The following is a 28,000-nucleotide window of genomic DNA, read 5'->3' as shown; positions in this document are numbered from 1 at the left end:
TTTCAGTCAAGTCACTTTTATTGTATACAAAATACAGAAAATCATTCACTCCATTACTTAAATTTGGCAAAAAAAAAAAAAAAAAAAAAAAAGAGAAACAAAATGTCCAGGTGGGGTGTATTTATGGTTGGATCTCGTACCCCAGCGGGTCCAGACCCTTATCCAATAAGAGAAGAGACGACTCCCTCATCTTCTGAAGGAACTTCCTCAGCTCATCCTTGGAGAACACCTGAAAGAGAGCGAGAGACAGAGGGAACATAGTTAGCAAAAAGAAGAAGAGGATGGGAAAGTAGATGAGGGAAAGAGAAGAAAGCAACGCAGTGACAGGGAGAGATACTGTAAGATAGTGTTGATATTGTGTTGAGCTACAATGTTGAAGGGCTTCTACACCTGCATTACATTGCTGCTGGGGGTTTCTGTACAGCACTTTGTGACATCAGCTGATGTAAGAAGGGCTTTATAAATACATTTGATTGAAGTCCCTAGGCCAGGCTCACACTCAACCTCCCGTCTACCCAGAAATTCAGCTTGACTGGTGGTGCTTTCCAATAGTCTAAAGTGGGCTCCTCTCCGAGTCTCATTGCCTTCATCAGTACTGATGTGAAAGAACTGGACAGGTGCCAGATGAAGGAGGAGAGGAAGGCACACTAGACTATTAGGTGAATGTCAATAGTGTTTCCTTAAAGCCACAGTAGACTATTAGGTGAATGTCAATAGTGTTTCCTTAAAGCCACAGTAGACTATTAGGTGAATGTCAATAGTGTTTCCTTAAAGCCACAGTAGACTATTAGGTCAATGTCAATAGTGTTTCCTTAAAGCCACAGTAGACTATTAGGTCAATGTCAATAGTGTTTCCTTAAAGCCACAGTAGACTATTAGGTGAATGTCAATAGTGTTTCCTTAAAGCCACAGTAGACTATTAGGTGAATGTCAATAGTGTTTTTCCTAAAACCACAGTAGACTATTAGGTGAATGTCAATAGTGTTTCCTTAAAGCCACAGTAGACTATTAGGTGAATGTCAATAGTGTTTCCTTAAAGCCACAGTAGACTATTAGGTGAATGTCAATAGTGTTTCCTTAAAGCCACAGTAGACTATTAGGTCAATGTCAATAGTGTTTCCTTAAAGCCACAGTAGACTATTAGGTGAATGTCAATAGTGTTTCCTTAAAGCCACAGTAGACTATTAGGTGAATGTCAATAGTGTTTTTCCTAAAACCACAGTAGACTTGAGAAGCACCTCAGAGCAGAGTAGTTGCAGAACGTAGCAGACGAAGGAAAGGAGACATGAGAGAGAAGAGGATGCCCTCAGCCCAGGTCAGACCATGTAAATATCATGCCTAAACTACAGACCGTGTAAATATCATGCCTAAACTACAGACCGTGTAAATATCATGTCTAAACTACAGACCGTCTAAATATCATGTCTAAACTACAGTGCAGACCATGTAAATATCATGTCTAAACTACAGACCATGCAAATATCATGTCTAAACTACAGACCATGTAAATATCATGTCTAAACTCCAGTACAGACCGTGTAAATATCATGTCTAAACTACAGTACAGACCATGTAAATATCATGTCTAAACTACACTACAGACCGTGTAAATATCATGTCTAAACTACAGACCATGTAAATATCATGTCTAAACTACACTACAGACCGTGTAAATATCATGTCTAAACTACAGACCGTGTAAATATCATGTCTAAACTACAGTACAGACCATGTAAATATCATGTCTAAACTACAGTACAGACCATGTAAATATCATGTCTAAACTACAGACCATGTAAATATCATGTCTAAACTAAACTACAGACCATGTAAATATCATGTCTAAACTACAGTACAGACCGTGTAAATATCATGTCTAAACTACACTACAGACCGTGTAAATATCATGTCTAAACTACAGACCATGCAAATATCATGTCTAAACTACAGTACAGACCATGTAAATATCATGTCTAAACTACAGACCATGCAAATATCATGTCTAAACTACAGTACAGACCATGTAAATATCATGTCTAAACTACAGACCATGCAAATATCATGTCTAAACTACAGTACAGACCATGTAAATATCATGTCTAAACTACAGACCGTGTAAATATCATGTCTAAACTCCAGTACAGACTGTGTAAATATCATGTCTAAACTACAGACCGTGTAAATATCATGTCTAAACTACAGTACAGACCGTGTAAATATCATGTCTAAACTACAGACCGTGTAAATATCATGTCTAAACTACAGTACAGACCATGTAAATATCATGTCTAAACTCCAGTACAGACCGTGTAAATATCATGTCTAAACTACAGACCGTGTAAATATCATGTCTAAACTACAGACCGTGTAAATATCATGTCTAAACTACAGACCGTGTAAATATCATGTCTAAACTACAGACCGTGTAAATATCATGTCTAAACTACAGTACAGACCGTGTAAATATCATGTCTAAACTACAGACCATGCAAATATCATGTCTAAACTACAGTACAGACCATGTAAATATCATGTCTAAACTACAGACCGTGTAAATATCATGTCTAAACTACAGACCGTGTAAATATCATGTCTAAACTACAGACCGTGTAAATATCATGTCTAAACTACAGTACAGACCATGTAAATATCATGTCTAAACTACAGTACAGACTGTGTAAATATCATGTCTAAACTCCAGTACAGACCGTGTAAATATCATGTCTAAACTACAGACCGTGTAAATATCATGTCTAAACTACAGACCGTGTAAATATCATGTCTAAACTACAGACCGTGTAAATATCATGTCTAAACTCCAGTACAGACCGTGTAAATATCATGCCTAAACTACAGACCGTGTAAATATCATGTCTAAACTACAGACCGTGTAAATATCATGTCTAAACTACAGTACAGACCATGTAAATATCATGTCTAAACTACAGACCGTGTAAATATCATGTCTAAACTACAGTACAGACCATGTAAATATCATGTCTAAACTACAGACCATGTAAATATCATGTCTAAACTACAGTACAGACCATGTAAATATCATGTCTAAACTACAGTACAGACCGTGTAAATATCATGTCTAAACTCCAGTACAGACCGTGTAAATATCATGTCTAAACTACAGACCGTGTAAATATCATGTCTAAACTACAGACCGTGTAAATATCATGCCTAAACTCCAGTACAGACCGTGTAAATATCATGCCTAAACTACAGACCGTGTAAATATCATGTCTAAACTACAGACCGTGTAAATATCATGTCTAAACTACAGTACAGACCATGTAAATATCATGTCTAAACTACAGTACAGACCGTGTAAATATCATGTCTAAACTCCAGTACAGACCGTGTAAATATCATGTCTAAACTACAGACCGTGTAAATATCATGTCTAAACTACAGACCGTGTAAATATCATGTCTAAACTCCAGTACAGACCGTGTAAATATCATGTCTAAACTCCAGTACAGACCATGTAAATATCATGTGTAAACTACAGACCTCGTAGAGGCGGTGTTGGTCTGAGGCGATGATATCAGCCAGTCTGAGACTCTCCTGGTGACGTTGTGTTCTCTGCAGGACCGTTTGCAACAGGAAGGACATCATGGGCAGACAGAGTCTACGGAGCAGCACCATCTGGTGACCTCTCTCCGGGTCCTCCTCCGTATCCTGGAATACAACCACAGTGGTAGAAGTAACCTGTACCTAGAAAGAACACAGTAGGTCTGGAGACAGAGCGCTAATACAGGCTGCTAACCTAGCGCTGAGCCCTCATACCACCAACTGGCAATTACTAGCATTAATAGTCAGACAGACCTCTCTGACGTCGACCATCCAGCCCCCGTCCACAAACAGCAGGACGTTGTAGAATCTCTCCTTCACGTCTTCAGTCAGAGCCTCCAGACGGCCCGTCCAGCTCTCATGTTCCAGCTACAGGAGAGTAAACACTTTACACACCTTTTTTACAAGTTTTTTGTTGTTGTCAATTACGCTAAATAATAGCATTGTTGGCATTAGCGTTCTTCATCTGATCTAGGAACAGCTACACTAAACAAAATAAACTCCTCACCAGTTCTACCATAACACAGAGACTGATCCAGGAACAGCTACACTAAACACATTAAACTCCTCACCAGTTCACCCATAACACAGAGACTGATCCAGGAACAGCTACACTAAACACATTAAACTCCTCACCAGTTCACCCATAACACAGAGACTGATCTAGGATCAGAGTGTACCTGGTTCCCTATCCCCTACATAGTAACCTCATTTTGACCTGGGTCTCCTAGAGAGTGCACTAGTTTGAACCATAACCCCATGGTGCACTATATAGGGAATAGGGTGTATCTATGGTGCACTATATAGGGAATAGGGTGTATCTATGGTGCACTATATAGGGAATATCTATGGTGCACTATATAGGGAATAGGGTGTATCTATGGTGCACTATATAGGGAATAGGGTGTATCTATGGTGCACTATATAGGGAATAGGGTGTATCTATGGTGCACTATATAGGGAATAGGGTGTATCTATGGTGCACTATATAGGGAATAGGGTGTATCTATGGTGCACTATATAGGGAATAGGGTGTATCTATGGTGCACTATATAGGGAATAGGGTGTATCTATGGTGCACTATATAGGGAATAGGGTGTATCTATGGTGCACTATATAGGGTGTATTGTGTACCTGGTACTCGTTCTCCTTCATCTCGTAGGCCACCGTCGCAGTGAACTTGGCCTGAGCCGGCAGGCTGGGCTTCTGAGGGGGGGAGTTCATGTGATGGAACCACTCATTAAACGCCTCATGAGCTTCCTGGGGGGGGGGGGGGGGGGGGGGGGTAGAGAGAGAGACTCACCACTTATACAACTACAGGAGACCTCTCTAAAACCACTCATTAAACACCTCATGAGCTTCCTGCGGGGGGGGAGAGACACACCACTTAAACAACTACAGGAGACCTCTCTAAAAACACTCATTAAACGCCTCATGAGCTTCCTGGGGGGGGGGGGGGAGAGACACACCACTTATACAACTACAGGAGACCTCTCTAAAAACACTCAATAACCAGTCGAGCCAATCACAGCGCTGCGAGAGCTTGTCCCCTCACCAGGTAAGCGCGGACGCACAGGTGTTCCCTGATGGCGTTCTCATCCTCCGCGGGAAGGGGCGTGTCCAGGCCTAGCTCCTCCCACTGGCGGTATATCTCCCTCATGGAGTCCTCTGGGACCTTACTGAACACCACCTTCGCTGCATGGTGTTTCTTACAGGCTGGAGGAGATGACAGAGAGAGAGAGACAGAACACTGGATCAACAGCGTGGTTGGAAATGCAGGACAGCCAATACAATGTTAATGTGTGGGGATGTGTTGGTAGTCTGGGAGAACAACTCTGTCAACACAGGAAGCAGTGATCGGTTTCAGAACCTTGTGTGTAACGTACCCAGGAACCTCCTCATGATGGCGTTGCTCTGTTTCAGGGCCTCGGCTCTCTGGGCGGGGTCAAACACCAGCCAATCAATCACATCGATCTTCCTCTGGTCCTCCTGGGGGGGGGGGGGGGGATATACAGGGTTAACATGACCACATGGTGTCCTTCGTACTGCTGAGGTGACGGTGTCCTGTGTGTGTGTGTTTCATACCTCTGAGGTGCCGGTGTCCAGTGTGTGTGTTTCATACCTCTGAGGTGACGGTGTCCAGTGTGTGTGTTTCATACTGCTGAGGTGACGGTGTCCTGTGTGTGTGTGTTTCATACCTCTGAGGTGACGGTGTCCAGTGTGTGTGTTTCATACCTCTGAGGTGACGGTGTCCAGTGTGTGTTTCATACCTCTGAGGTGACGGTGTCCAGTGTGTGTTTCATACCGCTGAGGTGACGGTGTCCAGTGTGTGTGTGTTTCATACCTCTGAGGTGCCGGTGTCCAGTGTGTGTGTTTCATACCTCTGAGGTGACGGTGTCCAGTGTGTGTGTTTCATACCTCTGAGGTGACGGTGTCCAGTGTGTGTGTTTCATACCTCTGAGGTGCCGGTGTCCAGTGTGTGTGTTTCATACCTCTGAGGTGACGGTGTCCAGTGTGTGTGTTTCATACCTCTGAGGTGACGGTGTCCAGTGTGTGTGTTTCATACCTCTGAGGTGCCGGTGTCCAGTGTGTGTGTTTCATACCTCTGAGGTGACGGTGTCCAGTGTGTGTGTTTCATACCTCTGAGGTGACGGTGTCCAGTGTGTGTGTGTTTCATACCTCTGAGGTGCCGGTGTCCAGTGCAGGCGTGAGGTCATGATGAGCGAACTCCTCAGTGTCTCTCTCTCTGATGTTCTCCACCACCATCTTAGTGACCGCTGCCACGTCCAGACCTGACCACAACACAACACCTGTACCTTTAATAGACTGCTGCCACGTCCAGACCACAACACAACACCTGTACCTTTAATAGACTGCTGCCACGTCCAGACCTGACCACAACCTGTACCTTTAATAGACTGCTGCCACGTCCAGACCACAACACAACACCTGTACCTTTAATAGACTGCTGCCACGTCCAGACCACAACACAACACCTGTACCTTTAATAGACTGCTGCCACATCCTTACCACAACACGACAGGACAGTTAGAAACCTGGACCTTTAAATGTGCAATATGCTCCACCATTTCCTGGTTGCTAAAATTCAAATATAAACTGAAATGAGGTGAACTATGACAAAATAAGCAAGTATACTGTAGAGAATCATTGTACCATCTAAACCACTGAAATATATGATCAATAACCAAAAGAATACTGTGTTTTCAGCTGTTTGAAACTGGTGCACAACACCTAAAGACGAAAAAAACTAAACTTAAGAACGGGAAGCATAGAAATAGAACAGATCTACCGCTTCTTAGGCTCGCTTTCAATGAGAATTACAGATCTATAACTCCTTATGTGAATTTGGTCGGGTCACCCCCAAAAAGTGACATATTGCAGCTTTAACAGACCTTGGTTTTTCCACCTTCCTACAGTCCTTAGCTGCAGAAAAGAGAAAGTCTGCATGGCCTATTTTAATATATTTACGAACCTCATTGAATTGGCGGCTGTAGAATCTCAGAGGTATGTCAGACCGTGTGACTCTGTAGCTTCACACCAAGAGGTTGTCAAACATCTGGCCCATTGGCCTATTCAATTCTCGCTGGACCTTGGAGTATTTATAATGTGGTTTTGTTTTTTGGGGGTGGATATAAACGATCTTAAATGGACATTGAAATGACTAAGACCAAATAAAATAAATGTAGAAATGATAATGAACCTACATTTATAGTCTCTTCACTCTGACCAGCTTGATAAGTCTTCAAACCAAAAGTTAACCCAACAGGGAGAATAGTCCTCCATCCATCACTTTTGGAATTATTTTTAGGAAATTTCAAATGGCGAGGAAATCTAACACATTTTAAGTGTGGACCTCAGTGAAGACCAAATGTGGCACGGCAGGTAAAATTAGTTTGACACCCCTGCTTTAGACTAAAGAACCCCCCCCCCCCCCCCCCCCCCCCCATCCCAGCAGCCTCTGTGTGAGACACTGACCTGCCTCCCTGGCCAGCTCCAGACAGCGTTGTCTCTGCTCCGCCTCGGTGACCTCCTCCAGGAAGAGAGCGTACTGGGCGGTGGCCAGGTCTGGCGGCAGGTGACTGACATAGAAGGCTATCAGATCAACGTGCTTCTCCCTCATCAACAGAGAGATGTAGGCCTTCAGGACATCCACTGAGACCTCCTCCTGATTGGGTGGGGGGGGGGACGACGACACGAGTGGCCGGATTAGAGAGGGGGGACATGAGTGGAGGGATTAGAGGGGGGGGACATGAGTGGAGGGATTAGAGGGGGGGGACATGAGTGGAGGGATTAGAGGGGGAGACATGAGTGGAGGGATATGTGGATTGTGTGAGGAATGGTTGATGTTTATATGGGTGAAAGACAACAGAAGTGTGTTTCTCTCTCTCTGTGTGTGTGTGTGTACTACTGTACCTTGAGCTGCATGCCCAGGCTGCGGTAGAACAGGTGTGTGTGTGTGTGTGTGTGTGTGTGTGTGTGTGTGTGTGTGTGTGTGTGTGTGTGTGTGTGTGTGTGTGTACTACTGTACCTTGAGCTGCATGCCCAGGCTGCGGTAGAACAGGTGTGTGTGTGTGTGTGTGTGTGTGTGTGTACTACTGTACCTTGAGCTGCATGCCCAGGCTGCGGTAGAACAGGTGTGTGTGTGTGTGTGTGTGTGTGTGTGTGTGTGTGTGTGTACTACTGTACCTTGAGCTGCATGCCCAGGCTGCGGTAGAACAACACCAGGTGTGTCATGAAGCGCAGCAGGTGAGCGGGCAGAGCAGGACTCCTGGTCAACCAGTTACTGAACTCCTCCAACAGACCTGACACACACACACTGTTTAATACTCTGACACTGTCATACAGCAGTAACACACCTGACACACACACAACACACTGTTTTATACTGACACTGTCATACAGCAGTAACAGACCTGACACACACAACAGTGTTTAATACTCTGACACTGTCATACAGCAGTAACACACCTGACACACACACACACACACTGTTTAATACTGACACTGTCATACAGCAGTAACAGACCTGACACACACACTGTGTAATACTCTGACACTGTCATACAGCAGTAACACACCTGACACACACACATACCTGCATTAACCAGAACCACAAAGTCACACTGGATAGTGACTGTACGACAGCTAGTTATAGATTAACAACAGACTCACCGTCCAGGTCTCCCAGGATAACTAACTTCTGGATGATGTGGTAGTGTTCTTTAGTCTCTTCCAGGACTTTCTGTGGAGAAGAGGGAAGGAGAAATTCAGCATCTTCCACGGGACTCTGGAAGTCCCTAAGACCGGCGCGACGTACCCAGCCAGTAGACCGGCGCGGCGTACCCAGCCAGTAGACCGGCGCGACGTACCCAGCCAGTAGACCGGCGCGACGTACCCAGCCAGTAGACCGGCGCGGCGTACCCAGCCAGTAGACCGGCGCGGCGTACCCAGCCAGTAGACCGGCGCGACGTACCCAGCCAGTAGACCGGCGCGGCGTACCCAGCCAGTAGACCGGCGCGGCGTACCCAGCCAGTAGACCGGCGCGGCGTACCCAGCCAGTAGACCGGCGCGGCGTACCCAGCCAGTAGACCGGCGCGGCGTACCCAGCCAGTAGACCGGCGCGGCGTACCCAGCCAGTAGACCGGCGCGGCGTACCCAGCCAGTAGACCGGCGCGACGTACCCAGCCAGTAGACCGGCGCGACGTACCCAGCCAGTAGACCGGCGCGGCGTACCCAGCCAGTAGACCGGCGCGACGTACCCAGCCAGTAGACCGGCGCGACGTACCCAGCCAGTAGACCGGCGCGGCGTACCCAGCCAGTAGACCGGCGCGACGTACCCAGCCAGTAGACCGGCGCGGCGTACCCAGCCAGTAGACCGGCGCGGCGTACCCAGCCAGTAGAGCGACGTACCCAGCCAGTAGACCGGTGTAATGTAGACAGCTAGTAGACCGGTGTAATGTAGACAGCTAGTAGACTGGTGTGATGTAGATAGCTAGTAGACTGGTGTGATGTAGACAGCTAGTAGACTGGTGTGATGTAGATAGCTAGTAGACCGGTGTGACGTAGCTAGCTAGTAGACTGGTGTGATGTAGATAGCCAGTAGACCGGTGTGATGTAGATAGCCAGTAGACCGGTGTGATGTAGATAGCCAGTAGACCGGTGTGATGTAGCTAGCTAGTAGACCGGTGTGATGTAGACAGCTAGTAGACTGGTGTGATGTAGACAGCTAGTAGACTGGTGTCTCAACCTTTAGCTAGTAGACTCAGTCTCAACCTTTAAGTCTTTACTGAAGACTTATCTCTTCAGTAGGTCATATGATTGAGTGTAGTCTGGCCCAGGAGTGTGAAGGTGAACGGAAAGGCCCTGGAGCAACGGACCGCCCTTGCTGTCTCTGCCTGGCCGGTTCCCCTCTCTCCACTGGGATTCTCTGCCTCTAACCCTATTACACGGGCTGAGTCACTGGCTTACTGGTGCTCTTTCATGCCGTCCCTGGGAGGGGTGCGTCACTTGAGTGGGTTGAGTTACTGACGTGATCTCCCTGTCTGGGTTGGCGCCCCCCCTTGGTTTGTGCTGTGGTGGAGATCTTTGTGGGCTATACTCGGCCTTGTCTCAGGATTATAAGTTGGTGGTTGAAGATATCCCTCCAGTGGTGCGGGGGCTGTGCTTTGGCAAAGTGGGTGGGGTTATATCCTTCCTATTTGGCCCTGTCCGGGGGTATCTTCGGATGGGGCCACAGTGTCTCCTGACCGCTCCTGTCTCAGCCTCCAGTATTTATGCTGCAGTAGTTTGTGTCGGGGGGCTAGGGTCAGTTGGTTATACCTGGAGTACTTCTCCTGTCTTATCCAGTGTCCTGTGTGAATTTAAGTATGCTTTCTCTAATTCTCTCGTTCTCTCTTTCTTTCTCTCTCTCTGAGAACCTGAGCCCTAGGACCATACGTCAGGACTACCGGGCATGACGACTCCCTGCTGTCCCCAGTCCGCCTGGCCTTGCTGCTATTCCAGTTTCAACTGTTCTGCCTGCGGTTACAGAACCCCTACCTGTCCCAGACATGCTGTTTTCAACTCTTAATGATCGGCTATGAAAAGCCAACAGATTTATTCCTGATTATTATTTGACCATGCTTGTCATTTATGAACATTTTGAAAATCTTGGCTCTCACTAATTTTCTCCTTCTCTCTTTCTTTCTCTCGGAGGACCTGAGCCCTGGGACCATACGTCAGGACTACCGGGCATGACGACTCCCTGCTGTCCCCAGTCCACCTGGCCTTGCTGCTATTCCAGTTTCAACTGTCCTGCCTGCGGTTATGGAACCCCTACCTGTCCCAGACATGCTGTTTTCAACTCTTAATGATCGGCTATGAAAAGCCAACTGAAAATTATCCATGATTATTATTTGACCATGCTTGTCACTTATGAACATTTTTGAACATCTTGGCATAGTTCTGTTATAATCTCCACCCGGCACAGCCAGAAGAGGACTGGCCACCCCTCATAGCCTGGTTCCTCTCTAGGTTTCTTCCTAGGTTTTGGCCTTTCTAGGGAGTTTTTCCTAGCCACCGTGCTTCTACACCGGCATTGCTTGCTGTTTGGGGTTTTAAGCTGGGTGTCTGTACAGCACTTTGAGATATTAGCTGATGTACGAAGGGCTATATAAAATAAACTTGATTGATTGATTGATTGTGTAATGTAGACAGCTAGTAGACTGGTGTGATGTAGATAGCCAGTAGACTGGTGTGATGTAGATAGCTAGTAGACTGGTGTGATGTAGATAGCTAGTAGACTGGTGTGATGTAGACAGCCAGTAGACTGGTGTGATGTAGATAGCTAGTAGACTGGTGTGATGTAGATAGCTAGTAGACTGGTGTGATGTAGATAGCTAGTAGACTGGTGTGATGTCGATAGCTAGTAGACTGGTGTGATGTCGATAGCTAGTAGACTGGTGTGATGTCGATAGCTAGTAGACTGGTGTGATGTAGATAGCTAGTAGACTGGTGTGATGTAGATAGCCAGTAGACAGCTAGTAGACTGGTGTGATGTAGATAGCTAGTAGACTGGTGTGATGTCGATAGCTAGTAGACTGGTGTGATGTCGATAGCTAGTAGACTGGTGTGATGTCGATAGCTAGTAGACTGGTGTGATGTAGATAGCCAGTAGACAGCTAGTAGACTGGTGTGATGTAGATAGCCAGTAGACAGCTAGTAGACTGGTGTGATGTAGATAGCTAGTAGACTGGTGTGATGTCGATAGCTAGTAGACTGGTGTGATGTCGATAGCTAGTAGACTGGTGTGATGTAGATAGCCAGTAGACAGCTAGTAGACTGGTGTGATGTAGATAGCTAGTAGACTGGTGTGATGTAGATAGCCAGTAGACTGGTGTGATGTAGATAGCCAGTAGACAGCTAGTAGACTGGTGTGATGTAGATAGCTAGTAGACTGGTGTGATGTAGATAGCCAGTAGACAGCTAGTAGACTGGTGTGATGTAGATAGCTAGTAGACTGGTGTGATGTAGACAGCTAGTAGACTGGTGTGATGTAGATAGCCAGTAGACTGGTGTGATGTAGATAGCCAGTAGACTGGTGTGATGTAGATAGCCAGTAGACTGGTGTGATGTCGATAGCCAGTAGACTGGTGTGATGTAGATAGCCAGTAGACTGGTGTGATGTAGATAGCCAGTAGACTGGTGTGACGTAGACAGCTAGTAGACTGGTGTGATGTCGATAGCTAGTAGACTGGTGTGATGTAGATACACACAGCTAGTTTGACAGAGCAGACAAACAGATGCTGACCTTTGACTCTGTTGCCAGCAGCTCCTCAAACACCTTCTCTAGTGTCCAGCTGGAGAGAAAAGGGAGACGGTACAATTTACATGTAGAAATATAAGGTTAGGAAGATTAGGTTCCTGATCCTCAGCCCTCCACTAGAGGCTGGGGATCTTACTTGGCCTCCAGGTATTCTATACTAGAGGGGATCTTACTTGGCCTCCAGGTATTCTCTACTAGAGGGGATCTTACTTGGCCTCCAGGTATTCTATACTAGAGGGGATCTTACTTGGCCTCCAGGTGTTCTCTACTAGAGGGGATCTTACTTGGCCTCCAGGTATTCTCTACTACAGGCTGGGGATCTTACTTGGCCTCCAGGTGTTGTCTACTAGAGGGGATCTTACTTGGCCTCCAGGTATTCTCTACTAGAGGCTGGGGATCTTACTTGGCCTCCAGGTGTTCTCTACTAGAGGAGATCTTACTTGGCCTCCAGGTATTTTCTAACAGAGGCTGTATTTTGTAGGCAGGGCTACCCACTAAAGGGTATGGGCCCTGGGTAAGACTGCCTACTACAGGCTGGGGATCTTACTTGGCCATCCAGGTATTCTCTACTAGATGGGATCTTACTTGGCCTCCAGGTATTCTTTACTAGAGGCTGTAGGCATGGCTACCCCCTAAAGAGTATTGTCCCTGGGTAAGGCTACCTACTAGAGGCTGGGGATCTTACTTGGCCTCCAGGTATTCTCGTGGCAGCTCCTCCAGCTCCTCGCTGCCCATTCCTGAGGACCGGACCTCCTGTTCCACCAGAGAGTCTACCAGGACCCTGAAGTACGCCCACACACTGTCCTCCCACGACTCACAAACTGGGAGCAGCTAGAGGGGAGAGACAGAGAGACAAATCACTACTACCACTCTACTACAGTCCCGTCTACTACCACTCTACTACAGTCCCGTCTACTACCACTCTACTACAGTCCCGTCTACTACCACTCTACTACAGTCCCGTCTACTACCACTCTACTACAGTCCCGTCTACTACCACTCTACTACAGTCCCGTCTACTACCACTCTACTAGTCCCGTCTACTACCACTCCCGTCTACTACCACTCTACTACAGTCCCGTCTACTACCATAGTCCCGTCTACTACCACTACCATAGTCCCGTCTACTACCACTCTACCACAGTCCCGTCTACTACCACTCTACTACAGTCCCGTCTACTACCACTCTACTACAGTCCCGTCTACTACCACTCTACTACAGTCCCGTCTACTACCACTCTACTACAGTCCCGTCTACTACCACTCTACTACAGTCCCGTCTACTACCACTCCCGTCTACTACCACTCTACTACAGTCCCGTCTACTACCATAGTCCCGTCTACTACCACTACCACAGTCCCGTCTACTACCACTCTACCACAGTCCCGTCTACTACCACTCTACCACAGTCCCGTCTACTACCACTCCCGTCTACTACCACTCTACTACAGTCCCGTCTACTACCATAGTCCCGTCTACTACCACTACCACAGTCCCGTCTACTACCACTCTACCACAGTCCCGTCTACTACCACTCTACCACAGTCCCGTCTACTACCACTCTACCACAGTCCCGTCTACTACCACTCTACCACAGTCCCGTCTACTACCACTCTACCACAGTCCCGTCTACTACCACTCTACCACAGTCCCGTCTACTACCACTCTACCACAGTCCCGTCTACTACCACTCTACTACCACAGTCCCGTCTACTACCACTCTACTACCACAGTCCCGTCTACTACCACTCTACTACCACAGTCCCGTCTACTACCACTCTACTACCACAGTCCCGTCTACTACCACTCTACTACCACAGTCCCGTCTACTACCACTCTACTACCACAGTCCCGTCTACTACCACTCTACTACCACAGTCCCGTCTACTACCACTCTACTACCATAGTCCCGTCTACTACCACTACCATAGTCCCGTCTACTACCACTACCATAGTCCCGTCTACTACCACTACCATAGTCCCGTCTACTACCACTACCATAGTCCCGTCTACTACCACTACCATAGTCCCGTCTACTACCACTACCATAGTCCCGTCTACTACCACTACCATAGTCCCGTCTACTACCACTACCATAGTCCCGTCTACTACCACTACCATAGTCCCGTCTACTACCACTACCATAGTCCCGTCTACTACCACTACCATAGTCCCGTCTACTACCACTACCATAGTCCCGTCTACTACCACTACCATAGTCCCGTCTACTACCACTACCATAGTCCCGTCTACTACCACTACCATAGTCCCGTCTACTACCACTACCATAGTCCCGTCTACTACCACTACCATAGTCCCGTCTACTACCACTACCATAGTCCCGTCTACTACCACTACCATAGTCCCGTCTACTACCACTCTACTACAGTCCCGTCTACTACCATAGTCCCGTCTACTACCACTCTACTATAGTCCCGTCTACTACCACTCTACTACAGTCCCGTCTACCACCACTCTACTACAGTCCCGTCTACCACCACTCTACTACAGTCCCGTCTACCACCACTCTACTACAGTCCCGTCTACCACCACTCTACTACAGTCCCGTCTACCACCACTCTACTACAGTCCCGTCTACCACCACTCTACTACAGTCCCGTCTACCACCACTCTACTACAGTCCCGTCTACCACCACTCTACTACAGTCCCGTCTACCACCACTCTACTACAGTCCCGTCTACCACCACTCTACTACAGTCCCGTCTACCACCACTCTACTACAGTCCCGTCTACCACCACTCTACTACAGTCCCGTCTACCACCACCCTACTACAATCCCGTCTACCACCACCCTACTACAATCCCGTCTACCACCACTCTACTACAGTCCCGTCTACCACCACTCTACTATAGTCCCGTCTACTACCACTCTACTATAGTCCCGTCTACTACCACTCTACTACAGTCCAGTCTACTACAGTCCCGTCTACCACCACTCTACTACAGTCCCATCTACTACCACTCTACTATAGTCCCATCTACTACCACTCTACTATAGTCCCATCTACTACCACTCTACTATAGTCCCATCTACTACCACTCTACTACAGTCCCATCTACTACCACTCTACTATAGTCCCATCTACTACCACTCTACTACAGTCCCGTCTACTACCACTCTACTATAGTCCTCTCTTATGTGAACATTGTTGTTAGATGTTTACTTTGACAATGCGTTTCACTTTCCATTAGCCCCCCCATCCTCATCCTGACCCCCCATCCTCCTCCACCGACACCTGACCCCTCCGACCATCCTCCTCCACCTGACCCCCCATCCTCATAACACACATACAAGTGCTCCAGAGAGTCTTAGGGAGATAAGACACCCAACATACCCGTTTGAGGTTCCCACTCAGAACAGCGTAGATGGCTCTCTCATATCTGCTGAAGTGTTCGTTATCAGCCATCCTCCAGCAGCACACCTTCCATACACAGCGCTGAGGGTTCCCCTCCACCGGTAGCAGCTCTGCACTGCCTGGACACACACACAGTTCCATTACAGACCATTCATAGGGACGTGTGTTTAGGGCTGTTACGGTGACCGAGTAAGTTAGTCATGACCGCAGTCAAATTCCACGTGACCGTTTAGTCACGGTAACTAAACTTCCCTAAGTTCTGATGCTGCTGATGGTCGTTGGTGGCCCACCAAGCCCGGCGGTCGTTGGTGGCCCACCAAGCCCGGCGGTCGTTGGTGGCCCACCAAGCCCGGCGGTCGTTGGTGGCCCACCAAGCCCGGCGGTCGTTGGTGGCCCACCAAACCCGGCGGTCGTTGGTGGCCCACCAAACCCGGCGGTCGTTGGTGGCCCACCAAGCCCGGCGGTCGTTGGTGGCCCACCAAGCCCGGCGGTCGTTGGTGGCCCACCAAACCCGGCGGTCGTTGGTGGCCCACCAAACCCGGCGGTCGTTGGTGGCCCACCAAACCCGGCGGTCGTTGGTGGCCCACCAAACCCGGCGGTCGTTGGTGGCCCACCAAACCCGGCGGTCGTTGGTGGCCCACCAAACCCGGCGGTCGTTGGTGGCCCACCAAACCCGGCGGTCGTTGGTGGCCCACCAAACCCAGCGGTCGTTGGTGGCCCACCAAACCCGGCGGTCGTTGGTGGCCCACCAAACCTGGTGGTCATTAGTAGCCTACCAAACTTGCTAACTGCCTGGTACTCAGCACTCTATTGTCAGGATTTATTAGACTTTTTAAAATGTAGATGTTCCAAAGGTCAGCATCAGTGTCTTGTAGGCTGTGTGTGGAAGGAGATGCTAAACCTGTTTATGTTCATTAAAAGGTCAATTACCGTGAGACCTGCAGTTATTTACATGACAATCACCGGCTGACAAAAGGTCACGACCGCCACTTGGTGTTATCTGTTGGTGAGCGTGTACGGTGGAGAACTGACCTCCGTTGATGTTGGGGTCGTGGTACAGCTTCCACCCCTCCAGAGTAGCAGCTCTCCATGCCTGGCCACAGCGCTTACACAGCCTCTGGGCCTACACACAACCACACGTCACTGTGACTAGAAACCAGCTCAGTATAACCCTCCCATCCACCAGGTGGCGCTGTACTGAGATCAGTCTCAAAACGCCACCCTATTACCTATACACGGCACTACTTTTGTGACCAGAGAACTATGAGCCCTGGTCAATAGCAGTGCCCTATACAGGGAACAAATGGTGCCATTTGAGAGGTCTCCTGTTTCTCACCTCGTCAGTCATGCCCGCTCGGAGGAGGGTGAACAGGTACTTCAGCAGTCTGGCATCGTCCTCTCTGTCCAGGTCTGCCAGAGGACGTCTCTGTCTGATGGGGGCGTCAGGGTCCTACAGACACACCAAGGTACTTTATGTTCTAAAACCATGTATTCCCTATCATGGCATAAGAGCATGTGTGAGTAGGAGAGAGAGAGAAAGAGCTAGATTGTAAAGATTAGACCTAAAAGTCCTTCTTACCAGCTCAGTAACCAGGGGAACATTGAAGCCTGTGAAGAATAGACCTAAAAGTCCTCTTACCAGCTCAGTAACCAGGGGAACATTGAAGCCTGTGAAGAATAGACCTAAAAGCCCCTCTTACCAGCTCAATAACCAGGGGAACATTGAACCCTGTGAAGAATAGACCTAAAAGTCCCTCTTACCAGCTCAGTAACCAGGGGAACATTGAAGCCTGTGAAAAATAGGCCTAAGAGTCCCTCTTACCAGCTCAGTAACCAGGGGAACATTGAAGCCTGTGAAGAATAGGCCTAAAAGTCCCTCTTACCAGCTCAGTAACCAGGGGAACATTGAAGCCTGTGAAAAATAGGCCTAAAAGTCCCTCTTACCAGCTCAGTAACCAGGGGAACATTGAAGCCTGTGAAGAATAGGCCTAAAAGTCCCTCTTACCAGCTCAGTAACCAGGGGAACATTGAAGTCTGTGAAGAATAGGCCTAAAAGTCCCTCTTACCAGCTCAGTAACCAGGGGAACATTGAAGCCTGTGAAGAATAGGCCTAAAAGTCCCTCTTACCAGCTCAGTAACCAGGGGAACATTGAAGCCTGTGAAGATTAGACCTAAAAGTCCCTCTTACCAGCTCAGTAACCAGGGGAACATTGAAGCCTGTGAAGAATAGGCCTAAAAGTCCCTCTTACCAGCTCAGTAACCAGGGGAACATTGAAGCCTGTGAAGATTAGGCCTAAAAGTCCCTCTTACCAGCTCAGTAACCAGGGGAACATTGAAGCCTGTGAAGATTAGGCCTAAAAGTCCCTCTTACCAGCTCAGTAACCAGGGGAACATTGAAGCCTGTGCTGGATGTGTTTCTCCTCAGTTTCAGAGCATGAAGGGTATTCTCCCTGAAAGTCAAACAGAATATTAGCCAAGGCACATGCTCTTCCTAACGACATACAAGTGCTTGTCTCTCTCAAATGACTCCAGCTACTTACCAGTAGACAGACTTGGCGTAGTACTCAATGTTGTCAGAGAAGTCCCCGATTTCATCTTTGGCGATACTCTCCAACCAATCCACAACCAGCTGAGAGAGAGGAGGTGAAACAATTATGTATTACAACCATTCATCAGACCAAACAGGACTGTACCACTAGAGACAGATAATAGGGGTTTATAACCATCCATCAGACCAAACAGGACTGTACCACTAGAGACAGATAATAGGGGTTTACAACCATCCATCAGACCAAACAGGACTGTACCACTAGAGACAGATAATAGGGGAGGAGGTGTGTGTGTGTGTGTGTGTGTATACACTACCAGTCAAAAGTTTTAGAACACCTACTCATTCCAGGCTTTTTCATTACTATTTTCTACATTGTCGAATATTAGTGAAGACGTCAAAACTATGAAATAACACATATGGAACCATGTAGTAACCAAAGTAAGTTTTAAAACAGATTCTTCAAAGTAGCCACCCTTTGCCTTGATGACAGCTTTGCATACTCTTGGCATTTTCTCAACCAGCTCCATGAGGTAGTCACCTGGAATGCATTTCAATTAACAGGTGTGCCTTGTTAATTTGTGGAATTTCTTTCCTTCTTAATGCGTTTGAGCCAATCGGTCGTGTTGTGACAAGGTAGGGGTGGTTTACAGAAGACAGCCCTATTTGATAAAATACCAAGTCCATATTATGGCAAGAACAGCTCAAATAAGCAAAGAGAAACGACAGTCCATATTACTTTAAGACATGAAGGTCAGTCAATCTGGAAAATTTCAAGAACTTGGAGCGTTCCTTCATGTGCAGTCACAAAAACCATCAAGCGCTATGATGAAACTGTCTCTCATGAGGACCGCCACAGGAATGGAAGACCCAGAGTTACCTCTGCTGCAGAGGATAAGCTCATTAGAGTTACCTGCACCTCAGATTGCAGCCCAAATAAATGCTTCACAGAGTTCAAGTAACAGACACATCTCAACATCAACTGTTCAGAGGAGACTGTGTGAATCAGGTCTTCATGGTCGAATTGCTGCAAAGAAACCACTACTAAAGGACACCAATAAGAAGAAGAGACTTGCTTGGGCCAAGAAACACGAGCAATGGACATTAGACTGGAGGAAATCTGTCCTTTGGTCTGATGAGTCCAAATTTGCGATTTTTAGTTCCAACCGCCGTGTCTTTGTGAGACACAGAGTAGGTGAATGGATGATCTCCGCATGTGTGGTTCCCACCGTGAAGCATGGAGGAGGAGGTGTGATGGTGCTTTGCTGGTGACACTGTCTGCGATTTATTTAAAATTCAAGGCACACTTAACCAGCAAGGCTACCACAGAATTCTGCAGAGATACACCATCCCATCTGGTTTGCGCTTAGTGGGACTATCATTTGTTTTTCAACAGGACAATGACCCAATACACCTCCAGGCTGTGTAAGGGCTATTTGACCAAGGAGGAGAGTGCTGGAGTGCTGCATCAGATGACCTGGCCTCCACAATCACCCAACCTCAACCAAACAAGTGCTCAGCATATGTGGGAACTCCTTCAAGACTGTTGGAAAAGCATTCCAGGTGATGCTGGTTGAGAGAATGCCAAGTGTGCAAAGCTGTCATCAAGGCAAAGGGTGGCTACTTTGAAGAATCTAAAATATATTTTGATTTGTTTAACACTTTTTTTGGTTACTACATGATTCCATATGTGTTATTTCATAGTTTTGATATCTTCACTATTATTCTACAATGTTGAAAATTTTGACTGGTACTGTATGTGTTATTATGTGTGTTTTTATGTGTGTGTGTGTGAGAGAGAGTCTAACCTGACTCTGGCGTACTACAGCATCTCTCTGGAAAAGTTGTTCCATCACCACCTTCTCACTAACACCGGGAGCCTGAGGGGAGAAGGTCACACACACACAGGAGAGAGGACTTTACTCCATTTCCTTCTCTCTCTCCATCACACAGCAAGAAACACCTGTAGTCCCCTAATGACATCGTAGTTGTAGAGTTGTACTCACAGCCATATCCATCATGATGTCATCCTCCAGCTCTGTCTGGATCCTGTCTCTGAGGGGGACACACAATGATGTAACAAAGTCAAACCACGCGTCTCCATAGCAACACCATTCCTCTATGTAGTGATGAGGAAAATAAATCCAAAAATCGATAGTTACATGTCGGGATATTATTTTGGACGACATACCGACACATACATTTTTTGGGGCACTAGTTGGCTGTACCTACACCTAAACTTTTCCTTCATAGCTTGTTCTCTTTCAGCATTAAAACTATTTTTGTCATGGCTCTCTCTTGTCCCTCTGCAGGAACTTGGAATCGCAATAAAATCACAATACATATCGGCATGTAAGTATTGTGATAATATCGTTTTGTGAGTTCCCTGGTAATTCACAGCCCTAATATATATTTTAAAAATAAATATAAAAAGCGAGAGAGAGAATGGAAGGCACGAACAGACAGACATGCATTTGTGGAGAGAAAAATATGGGGTTTCCCAAAAGACAGACAGGGAGCTAGAAAGAGGTAAAAAGAGAGAGCCAGACGAACCGCCAGACAGGCAGGCAGCCAGACAGCCAGACAGCCAGACAGACAGACAGACAGACAGACAGACACTAACCTGTATAGAGAAGTGATGAGGCGCCAGGTGACCATCTCCTGCTGTAAAAGCCATCTCATACCAGCAGTCTTAGAGGACTTCTGTTGCCCTGGCGTTGCCCTGGATACCAGCCTCTGGAGCATGCCCACCTGGTACACACAATACACCATTATCACTGTGTTCATAAGGGCAGCATAGCCATACATGCACCATTATCACTGTGTTCATAAGGGCAGCACAGCCATAGATACACCATTATCACTGTGTTCATAAGGGCAGTATAGCTATACATGCACCATTATCACTGGGTGTTCATAAGGGCAGCATAGCTATACATGCACCATTATCACTGTGTTCATAAGGGCAGCATAGCCATAGATACACCATTATCACTGTGTTCATAAGGGCAGCATAGCTTTACATACACCATTATCACTGTGTTCATAAGGGCAGCATAGCTTTACATACACCATTATCACTGTGTTCATAAGGGCAGCATAGCCATACATGCACCATTATCACTGTGTTCATAAGGGCAGTATAGCCATACATGCACCATTATCACTGTGTTCATAAGGGCAGCATAGCCATACATGCACCATTATCACTATGTGTTCATAAGGGCAGCATAGCCATACATGCACCATTATCACTGTGTTCATAAGGGCAGCATAGCCATACATGCACCATTATCACTGTGTGTTCATAAGGGCAGCATAGCCATACATACACCATTATCACTGTGTTCATAAGGGCAGCATAGCCATACATGCACCATTATCACTGTGTTCATAAGGGCAGCATAGCTATACATGCACCATTATCACTGTGTTCATAAGGGCAGCATAGCCATACATACACCATTATCACTGTGTTCATAAGAGCAGCATAGCTCTACATGCACCATTATCACTGGGTGTTCATAAGGGCAGCATAGCTATACATGCACCATTATCACTGTGTTCATAAGGGTAGCATAGCCATACATACACCATTATCACTGTGTTCATAAGGGCAGCATAGCCATACATACACCATTATCACTGTGTTCATAAGAGCAGCATAGCTCTACATGCACCATTATCACTGGGTGTTCATAAGGGCAGCATAGCTATACATGCACCATTATCACTGTGTTCATAAGGGCAGCATAGCCATACATGCACCATTATCACTGTGTTCATAAGGGCAGCATAGCTATACATGCACCATTATCACTGTGTTCATAAGGGCAGCATAGCCATACATACACCATTATCACTGTGTTCATAAGGGCAGCATAGCCATACATACACCATTATCACTGTGTTCATAAGAGCAGCATAGCTCTACATGCACCATTATCACTGTGTTCATAAGGGCAGCATAGCCATACATGCACCATTATCACTGTGTTCATAAGGGCAGCATAGCCATACATACACCATTATCACTGTGTTCATAAGAGCAGCATAGCTCTACATGCACCATTATCACTGTGTTCATAAGGGCAGCATAGCCATACATACACCATTATCACTGTGTTCATAAGAGCAGCATAGCTCTACATGCACCATTATCACTGGGTGTTCATAAGGGCAGCATAGCTATACATGCACCATTATCACTGTGTTCATAAGGGTAGCATAGCCATACATACACCATTATCACTGTGTTCATAAGGGCAGCATAGCCATACATACACCATTATCACTGTGTTCATAAGAGCAGCATAGCTCTACATGCACCATTATCACTGGGTGTTCATAAGGGCAGCATAGCTATACATGCACCATTATCACTGTGTTCATAAGGGTAGCATAGCCATACATACACCATTATCACTGTGTTCATAAGGGTAGCATAGCCATACATACACCATTATCACTGTGTTCATAAGGGCAGCATAGCCATACATACACCATTATCACTGTGTTCATAAGAGCAGCATAGCTCTACATGCACCATTATCACTGGGTGTTCATAAGGGCAGCATAGCTATACATGCACCATTATCACTGTGTTCATAAGGGCAGCATAGCCATACATGCACCATTATCACTGTGTTCATAAGGGCAGCATAGCTATACATGCACCATTATCACTGTGTTCATAAGGGCAGCATAGCCATACATACACCATTATCACTGTGTTCATAAGGGCAGCATAGCCATACATACACCATTATCACTGTGTTCATAAGAGCAGCATAGCTCTACATGCACCATTATCACTGTGTTCATAAGGGCAGCATAGCCATACATGCACCATTATCACTGTGTTCATAAGGGCAGCATAGCCATACATACACCATTATCACTGTGTTCATAAGAGCAGCATAGCTCTACATGCACCATTATCACTGTGTTCATAAGGGCAGCATAGCCATACATACACCATTATCACTGTGTTCATAAGAGCAGCATAGCTCTACATGCACCATTATCACTGTGTTCATAAGGGCAGCATAGCCATACATGCACCATTATCACTGTGTTCATAAGAGCAGCATAGCTCTACATGCACCATTATCACTGGGGGTTCATAAGGGCAGCACACAGCTCTGCATATAAACACACAATGACTCACACACACATACCTTGCACATACCCACGCCTGAGGAGCAAACCTCCTGCTCTACAAACTCTTGCACACACACACACACACACACACACACACACACACACACACACACACGTGTTCTAAAACACACACGGATTCTAAAACGCACACGGATTCTAAAACACACACACACAGACTCTAAAACACACACACGTTCTAAAACACACTTACTCACTCACTCGCTAGCATACACACGGATTCTAAAACACACACACAGATTCTAAAACACACACACACGGGTTCTAAAACACACACACACGGGTTCTAAAACACACACACAGTAGAGGGAAGTTGGTTCAGGTAAGTGAGAAAACGGTACCTTGTCTTGACAGATAGCTTCATACTCCCCCAGCAGGTCAAAGACAGCAGTGGAGGAGTGTCTGAGATAGGACTGGAGGAACTCTGGGAACAGACTGACTGACGCTGCAGGACACAGAGGGGGGGGGGGTCAAAGGTCAGTGTTGCATTCTATACATTTACAGAACGACACCTAGCCTCTGTAACCTCTTTCCCTAAACATGGACCATGAAGTCAGTTATACGTGCTGATTTTCAGACCTGACTGGGAAACCCTGGGAAACGGATACCGCCGGCTCATCGGTGATATTAAAATCAATCAACAACCCAAGAGAGAAAATAAATAACTCTGACCAGCCTCTCCAGGATCCTCCTCCTTCAGCATTACAGAGGACATGTTGATGTCGTCAGTAAAGCTGGTGTCCCCGAGTCCCAGCCCGGACAGAGGAGACGGGTACAGGCTGTTTGTCCAGTCACTGTCATCCAGGTTCTGGAGCCCAGAGGGAGACAGAGACACAATGATGCAGTACAAAAACACAGAAACTAAAAATCGGCCTCAAAGTTGCATACTTGATTAAAGGGAGAGTCAGTGGAGTGACGTGGCACGAGCAGCACCGCAGATATTGCCATGAGCAAGATGCAACACTGACACAATATCAGCACGGGTTCGCTTCACACTCTTACAACATGGTAGCTACATGACCAAAACAGTGAAGAAGTTTAGCCTCGCGCTCCAACGCTCTTTAGTTGTTGCGGACAATTGACCCACTATACCGTTTACTTTGTGCATCTACGTCATATCACTGAGTCTACCTTTAATAAGAGTCAACAACTGATGAATGATGATGCAGTGTGGTTTAATTGGCTATTCTATTAGCTAGATTCTTCTGTCTCCGGATCCCCTCTTTGGAGACAGACAGAACCACACAGTGTCTGTCAGACTAAACACCCAGTCAAGACTGGTATCTATCTCCTCACCATGCTCATACTGCCCAGCGGAGGCCGTGGTGTATGGATGAAACGAGGAGTCCTGCGCCCTGTCGCCAAGATGGCTGACACATCTGGGTTCCTAGCAGCACTCTTCGGGGTGACTGTAGGGAGAGAGACTAGGAATCACCACTACAGCAATTACAATAGAGTACAATCTGTTACAACAGTACAGCCTCGTCTCCAGTCATTCTGGGAGACACCAACTAGTGGATGGTGAGAGTCTGGGTTAACAAACTGGACATTATTTTATCTAGATGTCTTTATCGTGGTGGACACCGGTTTTACCTTTAGCCAAACAATGTTCTCATAGCATAGCCAGAGGGCTGTGTTGGTATTGAACAGGACAGACTTACAGGACGGTTTGAACAGGACAGACTTACAGGACTGTTTGAAGAGGGATCCAGGTGTGTGGCAGAGCAGGGAACGGGCAGGTGTGGTGGTACTACCTTGGTTGTCATCACGAGGAGAAAGGACTGGACAACAACGGTCAGGGAATATAACTGGCTAGTTACTGTAACTAAAAGACGCACCTTATGCAGTCCTATAACAGTCCCATAAGACTTCTGTTAGCTAACTATTAGTCTGAACAACAATGTGTGAGCAATGAGCATCAGTAATACAGGTCTTAACTGGTATAACATAGACATAGCACAATCCACAAAGACAACAGGTAGGGAGGTTTTCCATGGCAACAGCCCAATAAGGATACAGTTGAATTGAGTCTTCTTCTGAACTGAACTCTTTCGGCGTGCTGCTCTGGTCACTTCAGCATCCCGTACAATAGGCGACAGCAACTCATTCTGGTCCCTACACAGAGGAACCATGTTAGTTCAGATTACTGTAAAGCAGGGGTTTTGCTTCAGCCCTACACAGAGGAACCATGTTAGTTCAGATACTGTAAAGCAGGGGGTTTTGCTTCAGCCCTACAAAGAGGAACCATGTTAGTTCAGATACTGTAAAGCAGGGGGTTTTGCTTCAGCCCTACAAAGAGGAACCATGTTAGTTCAGATACTGTAAAGCAGGGGGTTTTGCTTCAGCCCTACACAAGAGACACCATGGCCTGCTTCTGGCCCATGCTCATTGACCAGAGATAGTTTGACGGTAAACAAAGTGCTCAGAAGTAATTTATTTCGTATTTTGGAGAAACAGCTTGCGCATACAAAGACAGGTTCACCAGCGTTCTAGTGATACCTTTACTTAGGTACGTGACGACAGTTTATTGAACCCTGGCAGTAGTGGTGCCTGGAGAAATGTTGCAAATCATTTCCCCAAACGCCCCATGAAATGAAAGGCGCCCTGTGTGAAAAATTCTATGAGAAAAAGTGACATACTCTGAATTATCTAAAACGATAAATCCCATATTGGGATAAATTAGGCTGTCAGCTGAGTAAGAAAATTCACAGGTTTCAATTTTTTTCTGCACTCTCAAATTCACACGTTTTCAATATATATATATATATATATATATTTAAATGGATGTTAAGTCCATAACAATGCTTAAATCACAACAGGAAACAACTTGAGGTCTGGGAGAAATCTAAAGACATTTTGAGTGTAGTTACCCTTTAATTCAAGTGTGCAGGCACCTAGCACTGTTTGGTTAGCGGTGTTTCTGTAGCACAGGCACCTAGCACTGGTTGGTTAGCAGTGTTTCTGTAGCACAGGCACCTAGCACTGTTTGGTTAGCAGTGTTTCTGTAGCACAGGCACCTAGCACTGTTTGGTTAGCAGTGTTTCTGTAGCACAGGCACCTAGCACTGTTTGGTTAGCAGTGTTTCTGTAGCACAGGCACCTAGCACTGTTTGGTTAGCGGTGTTTCTGTAGCACAGGCACCTAGCACTGTTTGGTTAGCAGTGTTTCTGTAGCACAGGCACCTAGCACTGTTTGGTTAGCAGTGTTTCTGTAGCACAGGCACCTAGCACTGTTTGGTTAGCAGTGTTTCTGTAGCACAGGCACCTAGCACTGTTTGGTTAGCAGTGTTTCTGTAGCACGGACACATAGCACTGTTTGGTTAGCAGTGTTTCTGTAGCACGGACACATAGCACTGTTTGGTTAGCAGTGTTTCTGTAGCACAGTTTGGTTAGCGGTATTTCTGTAGCACGGGCACCTAGCGCTGTTTGGTTAGCAGTGTTTCTGTAGCACATACACCTAGCGCTGTTTGGTTAGCGGTGTTTCTGTAGCACAGGCACCTAGCGCTGTTTGGTTAGCGGTGTTTCTGTAGCACAGGCACATAGCGCTGTTTGGTTAGCAGTGATTCTGTAGCACAGTTTGGTTATCATGGGGATTGAGAAATTAATATACGCAATGCCGACTGAAAAATTACTGGATTTACGGCGTATACCCACTACTACACCACTGCCCCGCAGTCACTAAACTAAATCGGGGAGGAATTCTCTATGGGGGAAATGAATGGGAAGATGCATGGCATTGAAGCCGCACAAAACCAGAGCTAATATTACGCTAGCTACCTGGGATCCAGAATCAATATATTCCCTTAAACAAACCACAAGTTACTGAACACTTCAAATTAAATAAAACGCCAGCAAACGTGAATTACTATAAAGACCCATTAGCTAACTAGCTGGTGGTACAAACAAACCACTTGCTAGACAGCTGCAAGACACGTTCAAACGACATGTTAGCTAGCTAACGTAGCTATATTCCTTTGCTAGCTAACACGTTATATACTTGCCATTACAAATCTACAGTCAGCGTACGTATGTAGTACAATCACTAAATAATGTAACATAGGTCCCTGTAATTCATCTTTTTCTATCAGAATAAAAAGCGTTTTACCAGTCCATGACAGTAGGATATTAACTCCACAGCAAACTAATCCTGTTTGATAGCCTCTACTTCTGGTTCCCGCTCGACAAGGAATTACAATCGAGCTCCAACACTGTAAATATACCCCCATTAAATAGAGCCAATATCCCATTATTTTGCGACGCAAAATCATTCGTAAAATCTAAGTAAAGTAATTTGAAATGGGCAAATCAGTGTTTACTAGTTATTAAATCATATTTGAGATTATACTCGATTACTTTGGACTGATGACCGAAAAAGCTGCTGTCATAGAGATAGATAGAGAATTTATGTTTTTATATCTGTGCCATTATAGCGTCTGTGAACCCACGGGCAGCGCCATTGAGCCTATTTCTATTTGAAGTAGTCAATTG

The 28,000-nt window shown here is 46.4% G+C and overlaps 1 protein-coding gene across 2 annotated transcripts; it reads right to left on the bottom strand.

The window, feature by feature from the left end:
- On the bottom strand, nucleotides 1–27,675 carry LOC129838650 (nuclear pore complex protein Nup107-like). Of its 2 annotated transcripts, XM_055905769.1 has the most exons (26): nucleotides 27,618–27,674; nucleotides 25,532–25,629; nucleotides 25,203–25,295; nucleotides 24,811–24,923; nucleotides 24,187–24,322; nucleotides 23,856–23,959; nucleotides 20,957–21,084; nucleotides 20,340–20,388; nucleotides 20,142–20,213; nucleotides 18,326–18,414; nucleotides 18,157–18,235; nucleotides 17,122–17,235; nucleotides 16,818–16,908; nucleotides 15,765–15,904; nucleotides 13,092–13,237; nucleotides 12,392–12,440; nucleotides 8,776–8,845; nucleotides 8,290–8,405; nucleotides 7,579–7,768; nucleotides 6,262–6,374; nucleotides 5,469–5,571; nucleotides 5,138–5,298; nucleotides 4,717–4,842; nucleotides 3,838–3,951; nucleotides 3,523–3,690; nucleotides 1–229 (listed from the first exon to the last, which is right to left on the bottom strand). In XM_055905769.1, exons 1-26 carry the CDS (start codon nucleotides 27,623–27,625, stop codon nucleotides 122–124), a joined length of 2,778 nt encoding a protein of 925 aa, XP_055761744.1. In that variant the 5' UTR covers nucleotides 27,626–27,674; the 3' UTR covers nucleotides 1–121. The 2 variants fall into 2 exon arrangements, with proteins under 2 accessions (XP_055761744.1, XP_055761745.1); XM_055905770.1 differs by lacking the exons at nucleotides 1–229; nucleotides 3,523–3,690; nucleotides 3,838–3,951; nucleotides 4,717–4,842 and adding an exon at nucleotides 4,928–5,025 and having other exon boundaries at nucleotides 27,618–27,675.
- Nucleotides 27,676–28,000: the final 325 nt, after the last annotated feature.

The sequence above is a fragment of the Salvelinus fontinalis genome, chromosome 39 (assembly GCF_029448725.1).
Source record: "Salvelinus fontinalis isolate EN_2023a chromosome 39, ASM2944872v1, whole genome shotgun sequence".
Classification (NCBI taxonomy): Eukaryota; Metazoa; Chordata; class Actinopteri; order Salmoniformes; family Salmonidae; genus Salvelinus; species Salvelinus fontinalis.
The sequence above is the reverse complement of the archived record's forward strand: the minus strand, read 5'-3'. Positions and strand labels throughout refer to the sequence as shown.

Excerpts from the sequence above, each read along its gene's own strand:
- LOC129838650 (XM_055905769.1), bottom strand. Across the intron at positions 20,389-20,956 it reads CTCATCACTTCTCTATACAG|AGACAGGATCCAGACAGAGC; the intron begins GTTAGTGTCTGT and ends TGTCCCCCTCAG. Across the intron at positions 3,691-3,837 it reads GGATGGTCGACGTCAGAGAG|GATACGGAGGAGGACCCGGA; the intron begins GTCTGTCTGACT and ends GTTGTATTCCAG.